The sequence below is a fragment of the Sparus aurata genome, chromosome 23 (genome assembly GCF_900880675.1).
Source record: "Sparus aurata chromosome 23, fSpaAur1.1, whole genome shotgun sequence".
NCBI lineage: Eukaryota > Metazoa > Chordata > Actinopteri > Spariformes > Sparidae > Sparus > Sparus aurata.
The window spans coordinates 7,582,919-7,599,989 of record NC_044209.1 but is presented as its reverse complement, the minus strand read 5'-3'; the positions used below and the strand labels follow the sequence as shown (position 1 = coordinate 7,599,989).

At 42.2% G+C, this 17,071-nt stretch overlaps 1 protein-coding gene across 3 annotated transcripts in view; it reads right to left on the bottom strand.

Moving 5' to 3' along the window:
• usp43b (ubiquitin specific peptidase 43b) overlaps nt 1-17,071 on the bottom strand; it is an 84,962-nt gene that overhangs the window by 34,593 nt on the left and 33,298 nt on the right. For all 3 annotated transcript variants that reach the window (XM_030408052.1, XM_030408051.1, XM_030408050.1), the window contains 2 exons: nt 8,536-8,639; nt 1,444-1,536 (listed from right to left, as the gene is read on the bottom strand). In XM_030408052.1, coding sequence (XP_030263912.1) covers nt 1,444-1,536; nt 8,536-8,639 — 197 coding nt within the window. The remainder of the gene's footprint in view (nt 1-1,443; nt 1,537-8,535; nt 8,640-17,071) is intronic.

Sequence of the window (17,071 nt, the reverse complement as noted above, 5' to 3'; positions counted from 1 at the left end):
ACAAAAGGAACAGAAACCTCAAAACAGATGCTAATTTTAGGCAATGATCTTTAATTACATAAGTAGTTGTGTGTGGTATAGGTGGAGGAGGTTTGCAAGGACATTGTATCTGAGCAGGAGGTCCACCATTTCAACTACCAGCCTGCCTCCTAAACAGGAGAGGACACAAGTTGTGGGAGGCAAAACACAGGGTTTAGTTTCCACAACATGAGCAGGACCACAGTAAAGACCAGAAACATGCATTGTGAGCATGTTGTGAGTAGTTAAAAGTAAAAGCTAAGGTTTAATCTTCCAAACAAGAGTTTGCATCTGGATTTGTGTGTGTGTGTGTTTAAGAGAGCCATTTACCACATAATTAAAGTAAGAAAGGTCCTGTCTAAAAACACACAGAGTGAATGGGGTGTTCCTCCTTGAAAACGTCAGGATTTCCTGAACAGGCAATGTTGACCTGAAATGGAGACTGAGTGGTTGTTGTGATGTAAAGTTGAATAAGACATTGTTTCTCGATGCCGAGAGGGTTTTCCACCAGCTTTTCCTTTTTAATACCAGCCCTCCATTAACACAATTACTTGTGTTCCTACTGTATGTAGTGCATGAACAAAGCTGGGTGTTGTCCAGCCTGCTTTCTTATTTTATCAATGCCCCAAGTTTAAAGAAGCAGTTTGGTATTTTTCCCAGCGTGCAGAGGGTTAGATGATACTGATCTATACTGCTCTCCTTTTTGTACAGTAGATATGAAGCTACATCCAGCAGCTTGTTAGCTAATCTTAGCATTAAGACTGTTAACATTGTAGCTGTTGGGTAGCTTTAAAACTAACCTAAAAAGTCACTTAAAAATCTCTCAACAATGCACCCACATTGTTAGTTAATCAGTCCTCATAACCTTTAGTCTCACTTTTTATCTACCTACTGGAGCTGACAAGGTGTTAGTGTGTGTGTGTGGATGGGGGGGTTAGTTCTTTTTATTTATTGAGTGATGTTTGATGTTTTCACGTGTTGTATTTGTATTTGTGTTTCCTGCCAGTGGGACTGCAGATGTAAACTAGCCCAAGGCTAACTGTGGTGCAATGCATTGAATGGTCACATTTATGTTTTAATTGCACATTATCCCCTTATAAATAAAATTGAAATGAAATTGAATTGAGGAATATGACTCTATTCAAAGGTAAAAAAAAAAAAAAGCCTGCCTACCAGCACCTCTAAAAGTCTCTGCTTAACATGTCAAGCAGTTCCTTGAAGTTTAAGAGCATGACCTCATTATCTAATGAACACTGAAACTACACATATTATTGTTTGTTAAAGTGACTTTGCAGACCCAGCACAGGTACATCTGTCTAAAATAGATTCAACAATTTCTTGCATCTGTATGTAATTGTCCACCTGATGAAGAACACTGATTTCAGATGATCAACATTAGTCTGTATTGAGAACAACAGGGCTCACCTGGTTTGACGTAGAGGAATGGGGAGCGAGATGCAGAGGAAAGGGTCAAAAGTGTTGCTTTGCTTCAGACAGTGGGGGCATGTCAGCGAAGACCTGAGGAAAAGAAAGCACATAGTTGCGTTAGTCTTTAAAAAACCTACTGACTGCTGCTGACTCGACACAGACTTCCAAATTAATCTCCAAGTCCTCCTGATTAAGTCTGGCAGGAATGGAGATGGCTTAATCTTGTTACACAAGTGAACAACACAGTCAAAATGAACACAGTGTTCCACACAGGACCCCCTTGATCTGATTGTGAGAACGGAAAAGATGAGTGATGTAACTGGTGAGAATGAGAGAGACAAAAGGTTGGTGTGGGTAGGGGGTGGGGTTGGGTTAAGTAGTAGAAAAAGCCCCCTGGGACGGTTAGAGCTATGAACAGGAACCAGCAGAAGCTGTTTCCATCTTGTTGCATCACTCTCACCACTGCTACTAATGCTCGTGTGATGATGATGATGCCATTACGGGATCCCGAGCAGAGAGGAGTGAGGGAGCTTTCCAAAGCGACGGCCTCTCGTCCTCTGCTCTAAATGCACAGGTGACAGATGACTGAAAAAGCAAATGTCCATTTTCTTTTCCATTGAGTCCCCTTTATTCATGAGTGCACTTCATTCAATGAATCCCACTTAATATCACTTATTCCAGTTAGCTCATTGTCTGAACAACGAGTCAGAGAGCCCACTGAAGTTAGTGGACTGAATGCTGGAAGTGATTTTGTCTGCAACTCAATTAAATCTTTTGTCCAGTGTTTAGAGGTAATCTGCACTGGATTTCCTGGATAAGACCTTCTGTAAATGCACAATAATTAAGTGAATCTTGAATAGATGCTTTCTATCAACCTCTCTGAGCATCAGTGGGCCTAGACTAAAGTTATGTTGTATATGTATGTTTTGCTCTTCTTTCAATGATATATACTCTACAGTTGTGATATAATCTCTTTAGGACCATCCATTGTTGCTTCAAAGCAAACAGTTGCCTCCCGTAGGTCGTCACATCTAAACCATGACCATAGCTGCCAGTGGTCCTTCATAGGATGCTGATGTGTACAGTCACAAGCATATAACTTGAAACTGAGTAACTGATAAATAGCTAAAGGGACAGAGCAACTGTTGAAGTACAGCAGTTTGCTTAAACCTATGGATAAATGGTTGACATGTCTACCTTCTGCTCGACTAGTACAAATGCAAACTTGACCAAACCAACTTTAACACCGACAGTTAAACTGCCTGAAAAAATATTGTAACAATGTCCAATTTTGCATATTTAATAATGTTAAAAATGTTGGGAACTACAGATCTAAAACATGCCAGTAGTTCCCTGATCCTGTCCGTCCTCCTGCTGGGGGCCATATTTGTAGCCCGGAGTTTGCAGAAGCAACTGTGTGTGAGGAAGCTCGTAAATTTAATTTTAAAACTAGTTGGAAAAAAGCATTTAGTTCAAAAAGGGAAATAAAAGAAAAGTTGTGGCAGGAAATAAAAGCAGTATATGATTAAGACGCCCCCGTTTGCGACAGTGCAACTACTTGGTTTCAACTTCAAAAGATAGCATGATTCACCACTGCTGCAGTAATAGTACAGGAAGCACCCTGCAGCAACATCAATTGATAATAGACTTGTGTGAATCATAACCCAGCAATAATGTACATATAAAGGTATACTGAGTGCTCCGGGACACTTAAATCTCACATAAAGAAAAACACACAGAGAGATAATATTAAGATTAAATCAAGAAAATTAATGGATTCATTTCAAATTCCAAATTCCCGCTTGGTGTCATAAACCAGGCCTAAAAATCCTCCTCTTCTTCCATGTTCTTCCTAATTCTTATCTCTTTTTCATCGGTTCTGTAACGAACACTTAAACTCCCTGAGCTTATGTGTGTCGAACTTTAACGACCTTCACACACCAACCTACCCTGGGAAATTAAGCCATAGATGAACTGTTCAAATGTGTTTTCCTTATAGGAGGGCACCTGACAGACTTGATGGGGGAGGAAAAGGGGGGGGGGGAGTGAATAAAGCTCTATTCAAGCAAACCCAGCTGACACTGGCTCTTAGTGGATCTCTCCCTCTTGGCAGAGCAGAATGGCTGCCCTACGGATGTCTTATTCTCGCCAGGAAACAGTGAGGGCAAATGCACCTCATGCATACAAATCACACTCAGGCTCCACTAAAACATAGATGTGCCCTGCACTGCTCTAAAACACTTAAAAAGAGATAAGGTGCAGAGGACGAGGTGATATTCTGGTGATGCTCTAATGGAGGAAGCGTGCACTGGCTGAGAGGTATGTATCCTGCTGTCTGGGACGCAGCCATGCTGAAGAGACTCTGAGCTTGATGCTCTGCACGACAAACTGCGAGAGGTTTGAATTTCCCAGAGTAACACATCATCTTCCCAGGTATCTCTAATTGATTTTCTTTCCTAAGAGAGGCAATTAAAAAAAAACAAAAGGTCCCAATAGGTTAAAACCAAACAGATTGGCAGCGGATTCCTCTCTCTAAGCTTGGCAAAAATCCTCTGTTGGGGGATGAATAGTAGTTAATTCACCGCACTAAGGAAAAGGCATAAACCTCAATGTGCGTCATAATTCACTAATTGAAATTATATTATACACATAATAAAAAGAGCCATTACTGGGCCTGTAAACTCCAAAGTACCAGTTAGCCAATCCTGCACATCATGACAAACTAATCAGGAGAAATTATTAAAACAACGGTCACGCTGTCCGCCTGCTTCAGAAACGAGACGTTGGGGTCTCTCACAGTAAGATGAGCTGCACTGAAAAGTCCCCGTGTTTGTAATCTGAAACACCAGCCCGCCATCACCCTAATGAAAAATGCTTGACAGACAGACATTTTCATTGCAGACGTGACTCACCCACATATAGACAAAGATCAGTGCCTTTGATCAGGTGAGCAAATCCTAAATTAGATCAAAGGGGGAAGAGGAGAGCAGTGCGATGGATTTACAAATCAGTGATGACAGACTGAATTCAGATTTTCTGAAACAGAGGTATGAGCTGTGTTTTATACTTTATACTGAAAGCGACAATCACAAAATGAAGCCTGAATGCACACTGACCTTCTAGCTCAGCTCTGATTTTGATCAGCTCCAGCATGTGATGACGGGAAACAGAAATTCAGATCAAATAACTCTTGGCTTTGCCTGCCTGGATTTAACTTGTCTCAACATGTATAATGGCCGTGATGATTGCATAGAGACAAACCGAGCCATTACAAGGATAATTCTCCGGTCTGTCAACCCCGGATATTGTATCACAACGGACGCTGCACTGGTAAGTGGAGGAGCCTCAGGACTCAGAGGGAAAGAGAGGGACAGGAGTCGAGAAAGATTTGCTCAAAGTCAAAACGCCAGCAGTGATGATACATAAAAAAAGCATTCATCTCCATTTAAACCTCGCAGCCTTGTGACGCACGGCTTTGTGCAATCGTCAAAATAAACTCAGACACAACACTTACTGTGTATGTTAGAGTTCCTTTGTAAAGTTTGTGCTCAGCCAACCCAGTTATGTATATATATATATATACTTGCGCTGCACCATCTCACCCACTTTCCCTGGCTAACACACTACTTGAGTGGGTGAGAGGAACAAATTTCGCCTGCTAGGCTGTGAAATCTGCTGCTTCCTGTCTAGACACACCCAGAGTGTCACAGCTGAAGCATTTGACAGTGAGGGTAGCAATTAAGAGATGCGCTCTGACAGATGTATTACTGGCAGTCACACAGAGCTGCCAATTTTGCGAGGAATTGGCAGATGGAGGGTGGCACCGACAAACAAGATATCAGAAGTTCATTCTGGAAGGAGTACTTTAAAAAGCTGCATTAATTAAAACATCAGATTTGGGTGCTGAATGTCAGACTCGATAATTGGTCAGTATCGTCAGTAATTCGTGGATGGATGGAGCCCAAATGGTGTTTGCATCAGCATCAGGAGCTGGATACTGAAGATACAGCTAACTGGTTGGAATGAAGGAAGAACTTATTAATGGATAAAGATGGTAGTCCATGAAGTGTATCTGACGGGATGATGTAAACCAATAATCCACCATATATCTTTTTTAACTGACTTGATAAAAGAGTAAAGTGTAAAGAGTAAAAGCTCTGAGTAATTGACTTCATGTTTTCTGAGACCAGAATAAAACTTGGATGAGTTGGCCCGATAAACTCGGCATCTGAATGACGCTCTTCACCCAGCCTGCCACAGCTGACAGATGCATATATTATGTAAAAAAAAAATGAACTGCCTCTTTATCTCCTCGGTGACTGATTGATGGGAGACATGAGGAGATCCAGCTGCATCAGAAATGGTGACAATACAGTTAGTGGTGAAAAGACTGCCTACAGAGCAACACTAACTAGTTTCATAAAAGAAAAAGAAATCTCAGCGTGATCCAAATGACATCAGGCACATTCACAGTGAATCACACCGGTGAGAATACTCGACCACTGGCACGTCCAACAACCCAATCTGCTGTATCTCAACCAGCACAACTAACTAAATAAGTACATGCACTAAAAGGGTTTCTTTGTCCCAGAGAGACACAGAGGTTACAGTACCAGGGCACTTTTTCATCAGACCTTTACAGTACTACTCTTCCTGCCTGCTTGGTAATTACTACAGGGGGCCGTGTAGATTTACTGTGCTCCGAGCCAGTCGTCTGTGTCTCTGAGGACCTCTGTGTAGAAGAAATAATGATGTCCCCATTACATCAGCTGGATCTAGAAGTTACACTGTAATCCGATCAATGAAGCCTAAATACCATATAAGAATCGATGGGCTTGTGATCTCTACACAGATGTTATACAAATATATTTAAATCACTTAACCAGAGACACCAGAGTGTGGCTATTTGCTTGGACAAATCCCAGGATTGTTTTCCAAGACAGATGTGGCTACTTATGACTGTTTGTGACCTTTCTCTTGTAGCCACAAACACTGGGGTGGAAGGTATAATGTATAGAGATTGAGGAGTCACGTGCCGATTTGGGTTGATTTGGGCGGGGTCTGAGCCAGTCGGCCATGACGGTAGGAGACGCTATCGGTTGTCAGGGGCAACGCCTTCAGAACTTCACAGAGGCGCGACTAAACATTCCAGAGCTCTTTAATTTTTTGCGCATTTATTATTCCGGCGGGACAGAGACGGATCTACAAATATGAGAAAGAAAAGGAAGAAAGTAAAGCAATGCAAAAAGATAAGGCGAAAGAAAAGGGACCTCACAGGAACAAGCTCACACAAAGAGCAAAACAGCGGTATTTGGAGAAGCTCTCAGACATCCAAAATATCGACCCATACGAGCTCCCTGCAGCGGAATGGCACAGAGACCTGGCCCATTTACCTCCATGCACATACATGGACATTGTCAATTACCTTGTTTTTGGTGTAAGTTACTACACAATGCAGGAGTTTAAAAGCCACAAGTCTTTGGAAAGTTACGAGACTTTATGCTGTGGCTGGGTGCAGGACTTGGCCATCTACAAGCCTCCAGGTGGTGAAAACAGCGTTAAGCGGTAAGTTTCTTCACATGCGTTTTAGTGTGTTGTAATTACATTGCATTTAGCAGACACTTCTTGACCAAAATGACAAAGTAATTAACTGCGACTGTTTCGTAAACACTAGATTGTAACAAGATGTTCAATGTTAACAAACATTTCCAACATGTTTTGACGTAGGCTAAAGCTGTGTATGTTTAGGTATTTAGTTGTAATTTGATTTTAGCCCAATGACACATACTGTACCAGGTTTTTGTGTTGGGTGTTGGGGGCTGCAAAATGGACAAACCAGTTCTGGGTTGGCTAGGGTAGTTAAATGTGTGATTGCAAGATGCAAATGTCCTGGTTAGATTAAAGCCATTAACAGTGTGAATGCAAGGTGTATGAGATTCAGACGAGGCTGCAGGCAGTTTTGTAGACCTATGTTTTCCATATGTACCGTGTGAGGTACTGGAGCAGTTTTTAACGCAGCAGTGACTTCCAGGCATGGTAAAACAGTGCGGAATTGTAAGAACCTCCTCTACTACCGAGTTAAGAACACACGTAAACAATCGTTTTTTGCCGCCGGAATCCTGCCATCGTGGCGGAGAGGGGGAAGATCCCGCGAGATACCGTGATATCGAGGGGAGGGGCTCTGTACCATGACGACAACTTCTCACTCTCAATAGCGTAGTAGGCGGAAGACAGCTCAAGTAAAACAATGTCATTTAAAAAGGTCAACAATCTCCTGGTGTTAATATTGTAAGATAGCAGCAATCTTTGAACTAGAAGTATTTTGGTGTCTGTAAGTTTAATTTAAGTTGGCACATATTCGGTCTAAAAACCTGACAGGCGTATAGCGAACTCTGTTTATTATACAGAGGCAGGAAAATCCTACAGTTATATCACTGACAGAGAATAGCAAATACTATAGATGAGTTGTGTCATGATTCTCTAAAGCCACAATTCACTTTTCTTTCCTCCACTGACAGCTATGCCAATCATAGACTGAATGCTGGATGAACAGATCTTCAGGGTCGCTGTAGTGTTCATTTCCTCAAAACCTTTAATGCTAGATCAACATCTAACATTAGCCATCACACTGATATAGTTGCACCCAGGTTGAGTTCCTTAAAATAAAGAAATACAACACAGTGGATGCGCTGGTTGGTTGTGCTTGGCTTAACATATGTAATATGATGTAAAATGTTATATCTTAACATGGTGGCTATGAACCTTGTAAAGAATCAATGTATTATCGGCAGCTGTAAAAAAACTATATGATTTTAAATATGCTGGTTTTCTGAAGTTGTTTCTTCTCCACTTGTTCTTAATGTGCTATTCCTCTTATAATGTGATTATGCAAAGTGTCATTGAGTATCATGAAAAGCGCTATATGAATAAAATGTACAATTATTAATATAATGATAATATCATAATTATTATTACTTTACAGACTCTCTGGTCACCAAGACACAACAGCAATGCATCTGAAGTGTTGCTATATTTGTGGATTTCATTTCTGGTAGGTGTGAGTGTGGTATGTCGAGAAGTGAGACTCACTTGTACTGTGCCTGGAACAGTTCCTGGACAAAGCTGTGCTGGACTCCGGGCTGCTGGGACTGGGACGGGTCAGGAGACAGCACCTCCTCAGCTCCACCGGGACCCTGCAGCACAAAGGAAGCCACCCATAAGCACAAAGCTGTCACACTGCCACATTGTTCAGAGGTCCATCGAAGGTTGTCCAGGATATCATCATTGTGAACAGAAACTCATCCCGTATGTGGTGATGCTGCAAAACAGGTTTTGAAAATCTTGCATACGCTCCTGCAGAACGAAGCTTTAGCACATTTTTGCTCTTCCTCTGCAAAAAAGCGATGTTTAAAAGTGGTGGAGGCACTGACCTGAACATAACCCCCTGGGAAGCCCCTGTCTTTATTCTTTCATCTACTCACCTAGAACAGAGAGGAAGCTGGCCTTGGATGAAGATAAAAGAGGAGGAGATAAAAAAAGGTAAAAAACTAACTGAGACTGATCACTGAAAGACTTACAAGGTCATAAAATAACTGTGTGGGATGGCACACACAGAGAGAGAGGGTCTTTTTGTGCATTTATAACACAGAAACTAACTGAATGACCTTTTGCATCAGTTTTACAGCACACAAGTTATATAATCTACAACCCTGAGTCCAAAAAGTCGTGTGAAATGTAAATTAATACCTAAAGCAATGATTTGCAAGCAATCGGTTTTTACACAGTTTTTTCTTCCAGTCTTTTGTTGGCCTTGTCCCAACATTTCTGAAATGTGTTACTGGCATTAAATTCAGAAAATTGGCCTTAACTTCTCGCCAGTTAGGGCCAATTAGGGCCCCGACACAACTCTGTGTGTCTGTGGCCTTGGTTGTTGCAGTGTGTCCTGCATTGTTGTCACTAGCTGGCCCAGCTCAATGGCATTTTGGCTGATTGGGCTCGTAGAATTGGCGCTGGAGCCCATTGTTGAGAGACAAACAGAAAGAGAAGGCTGTAGTATTCATGATTTCACAAAGTAAATGCAGTTTGTGCCTCCTGCAAGTGCCATTTGCAACATTTTGTCAGACATACTCTTGATTAGAAGTGATTTTATTAGCGCGAGTGTTGACATTTTAGAAAACACTGCTTTATCATAACAACAATTTTTATATCCACAATCCCGAGTCTTCCAGTTTCCCTTTTTGAACGACAAATACGGACTGACATCACCTTGTGGTATGGAGAGTTATTTCCTCTCACACAGGTGCAGAACGTACAAGCTAATCGGCTGGAGTCTTTGCGCAGTGATCCGTTGCCGCTTTTTAAGCGAGACACAGGCAAGGGATAAAATGCGCATAGGATATACATTAGTTTGTAAACTTTAGAGGTGCTACAAGGCAGATATTCTTAAATCTCAACAAGAGGTGTTTTCCAAAATATCAAATTTACTAATTTTTGCAATCTTTGTGCAGAGGGTTAAAATCTAAACAAGCTAAAAGTTATACAATGATAAACAGGCTGGAATACTTGACAAGTCTGTGCAGAATCATCTCTGTTTCACACCTTCTGGCCAAGGAAAATGTCCTGAAAATAATTCTTTCAGATACCAAGTGGCTCTGCTTAAAAGGCCACAAGCACCTTTTTAGCATTTCTCTGCTCACATGCTCTCGATCCCACAATAGTCTGTAAAAGTCAGGTACTTGAGAATGCATTAAGTCATCATATCATTTCAGCCGTGCTTTTACTCTGGACTGAAATGCACTCTCAGAGCCTTCTCAGTTGACACACGCTCTCTCTCTCTGTTTACTATTCCACTGATTTCTAGCTCCTGCTCCCATACTGGCTGCCACTGTTCCCAGGCTGGCAGCTCGACCATGACCTCCGCTCACAAACGGAGCTGAAAGGAGGTTTAAAATTTCTAAAGGGGAGAGGGAAATGGAGGGCGTGTGTGTGCATCTGAGAAATCAGTGTGAGACCGAGGCAGACAGAGAGACAGCGGAGTCCTTTACAGTTCACCACCATTTCAGATCCAGAGTCTATTCTTCGAAGAGCATTTGGGCTTCGTGAAGACTGAGCGCGAGACTGAAACCTGACCTTCCGGCTGCACTGTGCTTCAACAGGCTCTTACAATGACAAATATCTTCCCCCTCTCTCACCCTCTCCTCTTGAGCGTGAATGTCAGAGCAGAACATCAAGACCTTCAAAAAGGGGGGTTTAACCCAGCTGATCCTCTTATTACTAGCTAAAAAATGCAACGTATAATGTTCAAAATAAGGAGAGAGAGGTTAAAAGTGCAACCTCTCATACTTTTTTCTTTTCTAATCAAAGGCTCTGACATAAGGCCCTGTATTTCACTCCTTTTTTTCCTCCACATACTTGGTAATGGATTCCATTGCTATCTTAATGCAGCGATAACAAAGCAACATTGAGGCCACAGAGTGCAGACACAGTCGCTCTTATCACTTCTCAGAAATCCATGCCCAGCTCTGCCCTGTCGAAAGACTGCAAGGCATTTGAGGTGTGTTAACAGTAGCCGTTGAAGATGTGGACATGTAAGCGCAGTGAGGAAGTGGAAACGGGTTGCATGCCCACTGACATGTGGTTCTGATAAGGTCTCAGTTATCCAAATGATCTCGGCCGGATAGCAAATCCAGTGGAGCAAGCCGCTGCAGCCGCTGGTCGTGGTAATTGTTTTACAGGTTGTTAAGCGACCTGGACAGAGCAGGGGTCCCTCTCAAGAGGTGCCATGCGCCGGTCTGAAATTGAGATGCTATCTTTGAAATTGGTTGTCAGAAAAACATGCCAACTTCAAAATGATAAAAATGCATCTGAACAGGCAGGCAACAGAGGGGGAAAAATCTGAGAAGCTATTTTTAGAGACAGGTCTGACCAGCAGACGGCTGGGGGGGGAAAATGGGAAAAGCATAGGGTGTGAAATTTAATTTTCTACATTTCACACACTAGTGTTATTTTCTATATGTACTGTAAAATACCAATTTTTCTGTGCAACTATCTTAAACATCTTTTTTGCTTTGGACTGGTGTGTTATCTGCAGCCTACGATTCATACAGACACGTTTCTACCACAGCCACAATGTTCCTCCTGTAGTGATGCTGCTGACCTCCACACCTTTGACTTCACTCCATAATTATCAAGTAACAGTTGAGTAACTGCACTTCTCTATACTAGGTCATTTTCTTGTACAGTATGAAATTATCAGCCTGTGAATTAAAAGGTTACCTTTATAAATAAAACATATCCATTGGCACATTAACTTGGCCTGTCTCTCCCGTTATTACCACATACTTTGAACCGGTGTGTGATAAGTGGGGGCATTTCCGGGAAAAAAATATTTTCGGAGTTAGGAGTTAATTAGCCTGTGTTGCTACCTCCTGCAGCAGACATTGTGGCTGCTGATTTGGTTTGTCTTGGACGAGTGTAAGTGCAGATTGGTTTGTTGTTTTTGGCATAGCTATTTTAGAGCCATTTGTCAACTATTGAGAAGTGAAAGTATTGGGTGCTTCTGTTCTGTACTTGTTTGTTGGAGAGGGTAGCATTTGATGCCCTTTTAGCCAACCTAGATTACAAATGATTCACCACCAAACCAAAAATGTGGAGTCTGAGAGGGGGAGACAATGAGAGGAAGGCTGGCTTATTGAGGCCTAGTAAATAAGCCAGCATGACAAAGTTCAATTAGACTGAATTTAGCACAAAGCAAAAAGAGATGGGGACCATTAGACCTTTTTCATTGCAGGCATGATGAAGTAGTACTAGGGTTTGGTATTGTGCATAATTGCTCACTGGAGAGGCTTCCTGGGACACTTAAGCCACATTTCCACCAAACAGTCCAATTCAACTCAGTTCAGTACACATTAGAACGGTGATTTTTGTGTTTCCATTATCAAAAGTTGGGACTGGTTACAATAGAACCACTCTTCGCCATCCTGTTTTTTCATTTCACTTCTGTTGCTGTACCTAGCACACTGATTAGATACGAACAGGTGGCGCTAAAACAAAGCAGACCACTGATTGGTCAGTTGGAACAACCAATTCATCCTCTGTGCTCTGATCAAGGATTTCCCAAACTCCCATCTTCCTAAAAGATGATGAATGTGAGTGGAACAGAGGGAAAAAAGGGCGGTAATGTCGATGCAGGTGAAAGCATGTCAGTAAATAAATGCAGCAGCTTCTCAGGAGTTAACACCAGTCTGCTCTGCTGTTTCCCAAGTGCTGGAACAGTGAAATGTGTTTCCCCTCAAAGCTGGTCGGTACACGCCCTGTATGCAGACCAGATTTTTTTACGGGTTACATACTGGCTCAAAGGGTATTATGCTGAGTGATTTGGTAGAAACAAGGCTTTAATACAACAGAACGGTCATTAAAGATAATCGTTCCACCTACGCTTTGCCCATCACAATACGTCAAAATGTGAGTGGTGAAAAATGGAGGAAACAAATGTGCGTTGCCTCGTTTTTTAAATAAATGAATGAGAAGAGGAATCCAGTTTTACTGCACAATAACATCTGCTCGCACATTAAGCTAACGACCCTAAATGACTGCAGATATCCGAAGAGATGATGAAGATGAAGATTTCACACACAAAAAAAGAGGAACCTGGAACGTCTAAATTTATGGAGCAGTGGCCAATTGTAAGTCAGGGCTGAACTTAATGGCTGAGCAGAGAAAATATCCAGAAATGTAATGAATCTGCACTATTCTGTGGTCAACCATAACAACTCCCATCTGAAAAGGTAACATGGAGAAATATAAACACAAAAGTGTGCATCTGCTAATATCTAAGATATGTAAAGCTAGAGAATTGTCTACCTCTGCTTAATCCAAAAGCCTCAATGCCAGGAGAGGCGCGTGTGCCAGTGCCCGAGGAGCAAGGAGAAAATTAAAACCCAAATCCCTCACCCTGGCACCTTAGCGTGCTGAAATTGATTTCTGGGATTAAGATAAATGACAAAGATACAGCATGCAACTGGGTGGTGGGCTGGATTCTGGCTGCTGGCTCAGCACTGTCAGCAGGAGGCCAGAGTTCACAGACTGATTTTCAAGCTGACTTACAGAGGGGGAGAGACGGGCCAGAGTGACGGAGAGAGCTTGACTTGATAAGCACATTGTTGTGCAGCTGGCTGCTCAAGATCCGACAGCTGCCTCGAAAGTGTCATTTCCTTTAGACAATGGAGAATACCAGCTGGCAGGGGTGTATTATAATGAGAAGACCATTTTGAACTATACTTACAATCTGGGGTTTTTAGATAGATGTTTATACCGCCACACAAAGATAACATTAGGATTTTTTTTTCCTGGTACCATGAAAATTAATATGAACATAAGTATAATTTTGATCAAAAAGGAGCGTTAAAAACCTGCCATGCTGTTATCAGTTAAGAAATCACCTGTTGGGGCTTTATAATTTTCTCTGTGGACTTCCCCACAGTGAGATCAATGTTATTAAAAGGAGATTTGGCAGCCTTGGAAACGGCTCTGCATCCACTCATTATCCATTTGAGCAGTGAGGGTGCGAACACAGATGAGCAGCTAAGGACCAAGTTTCTATTTAAACCAAGGTGTTGACTCCTGGTCATCCATGCATCGGCATGAAAGCCTGAAAATCGTACAGATTAACGTTGCTCTCTGTCCCCGCGGGGAGGCTTTGAATAATTCACCCCAAAAATGTTGCTGGGAGTGATTCATCTCTGCGAGTAAAGGAACTCAGACACTCTCACTTCACTGTGCTGAGAATACAGGAAATGTGCCCCCCCCCCCCCCCCAATCCTTGCAGACCACCTGTCTCACCCTGATGGTTTTTCAGAGATGGTGGGGGGGCGATAGATTGTAAGAAGGGGGCTGGGGGGAACAAGTGTACCCAGTAATGGCTGCGATGTGAATAATTTAAACAAGCTGTGGAAACACACAGGGATGGACATGCGCTTCTGCTGGAGAAAGCACTATAGTGGAGTGATTGAGAACAAGGCCCAACAGCACCAAAATCCCCATGGTGATCGTAACAGAGAAAAAGGGACGCAGGAGGAGAGACAGAGATGTAGGGCAGGCGTAAAAAACACTGTGTATGTGTGTGTATCGATATATAGACAGATGGAGATGGAGCCAGTGAAAGCAGAGTGTTATTGAGTGACCGAATGACTCAGAGAGTCAAAGTAGTATACACAGCTGATATACAGAGCGTTGATAAATAATGGACAGTCTCCTTCAATGCAGCCTTCTGTCGCGTGCGCTCCTCTCTATTAATAGTCCAAATGATACTGACGATGGAAGCTTTTCACTCTGACCCTTCAGCCCATTATTCCCCATGGCCGATCATACTGGATGGGGATGCATTTGCATGGACGTCCAAAGTGCCCAAAACACAGTGCATGGACTCAAGTTGACCTCAGGGTTGTAGCTGAATGACTGCTGCTTGTACTGTAGCTATAAAGTATGTTGGGTTCAGTCTGACAGCACAGATGGAGGGCAGACTGGCCCTGAAGTAGGTCAGCACACCTGTGCATTTGTGGATCTGAGCTGATTATCTCGTTACAATGAAATGTGCTGCTGGGAAACCTTGGGTCCTTACTGTCATATGGTTGCCATTTGACACACACCGTTCACCCGAACACTGTTCCCCCTCAGGACTGCAATGGTCTCCCAGCAGGACAATGTGCCCTGCCACACTGCAAAAACTACACAGAATTGAAATGTGGAACATGACAGAGTTCAAGGTGCCAACCTGGCCTCCAAATGCCCAAGATCCCATTATGATTGCGCGTCTGCGGGATGTGCCAGAACACGTCAGATCCATGGAGGCTTGACCTTGCAACACGCAGGATTTGCCACCAATGCCCTGGTGCCAGACACCACAGGACCCTTCCTGAGGTCCTGTGTCCATGCCTTGATGGGTAAGAGACAAGTGCAATCCACATTGGAGCCTCCCTGAATTGAGCGATATCAAAGTGGCATCCACATGAACACCAGGAGGCAATGTTTCCAAGAAAAAAATGGCACTGCAACAAGATGATCAATATTATTCACTTCACGTCAGTGGTTAAAATTTGTAGCTGATCGGTGCATATAATGTATGTAATTAGAGCATCTACAATGCATCTACATTGCTGTTAGATCTTCAATTTGCCTTATAACACTGAATATGTATTACTTTAGCAGTGTATTACCATCCATAATCACCATGGTGATTCCTTGTGAGCAAGCATCGCTCAAACTGCCTTCGAGCAAAAATACCAAATTCCCCACAGGCACCATGGATCCTGCTCTGTTCTCTGACCTCCTTTTGCCAAGGTACAAACAACATAATATAATTTCTCCCAAAGTGATCAATAGAGCGTTACAAAGTCAACTTTTCTATACGGAGCGAGAGTGAGTTGACAAGTAGCTGAAGCTGCTTTGGAATCACCTCAAGATCTTCCTTGACATGTTTCCAAGCTGCCAAAGATGCCTCTTTGAAACACAAAATATATGAAATGGCCCTTTTTGGTTTAAATCACATCATTTCTGAGCAGATTTTAGCCATGCTTGACATATAGATTTTTGGATGGTGAGGTCTGTCAGTCCACCACATCTGTCCATCAGCAACTATCAGGTGAATAGCCACAGTTTTCAGAGGAAGAAGCTTACTAACTTTATAGCAGCACCACTGAGTTTGACATTTTTGTTTTTTTTAGTACAGGTCTTCACAACTATACAATGACATAAAAAATGGTGTTAATATCCATATGTTAATGTATACTCACTGACAAAAATGTCCACAATCTTTGGTTTTGAGTAAAATATCTCGACAAATATTGGTTGGGTTGCTTACTTTGCTGACCCCTTAACATTTCATCTGGCTCGATCATCAGGTCAAAATCTCAGTGTATCCAATCCTTTACTAAATGACCAAATATCTTCAAAACTACCGGCGTAATCACGAACCTCAGCTATACTTTATGATAAGTCTAATGTTAGCATGCTATTGGTAGCATTTGGCTTAAGCGTCACAGATGTGGTACCATGTCTGACCCTTGTCTTACAGTTTCTTCACCAACACATATACTTATGGGAAGCAATTTGGAGTTCAGTGTATTGCTCAAAGAAACTTAAATGTGTGGTGAGGAGGAGTCACACCACCAGTATTATGGAGGACAATCGTTCTACCACCTGAGGTACAGCCAAAGTTTTGAAACAATACTTACTAATTCACTGTAGTAATTTCTTCTTATACGAGTACTTGGCATGCTATTCCGCCTGTATAACTGTGAACCCAAAACAATTCCTACCCAAAAGATGAACTACCTTTACAAAGAGACGAAGTTGATCAATTCTGTCCGAACCACTCACGTGATGGAAGTGTTCAGTGTGGTTTTAAAAAAACTGGACTTAAGTATCCGCTAAACATTAAACTGAAACTCTTTCCAAAATGCAACCTAGGCTTTTTTTTGTTAATGTACATGAGTTAAACCTGCTTGTAAAAGCATGATTACGACGAAAGGCACTTTTAAGATTTACCGTAGTTATGTTTTCGGGCAAGCTTATTTTCAATGGAGTGCGGGGGCACTCTGATGCTAGCATCAAAATCACTATTTTTGAA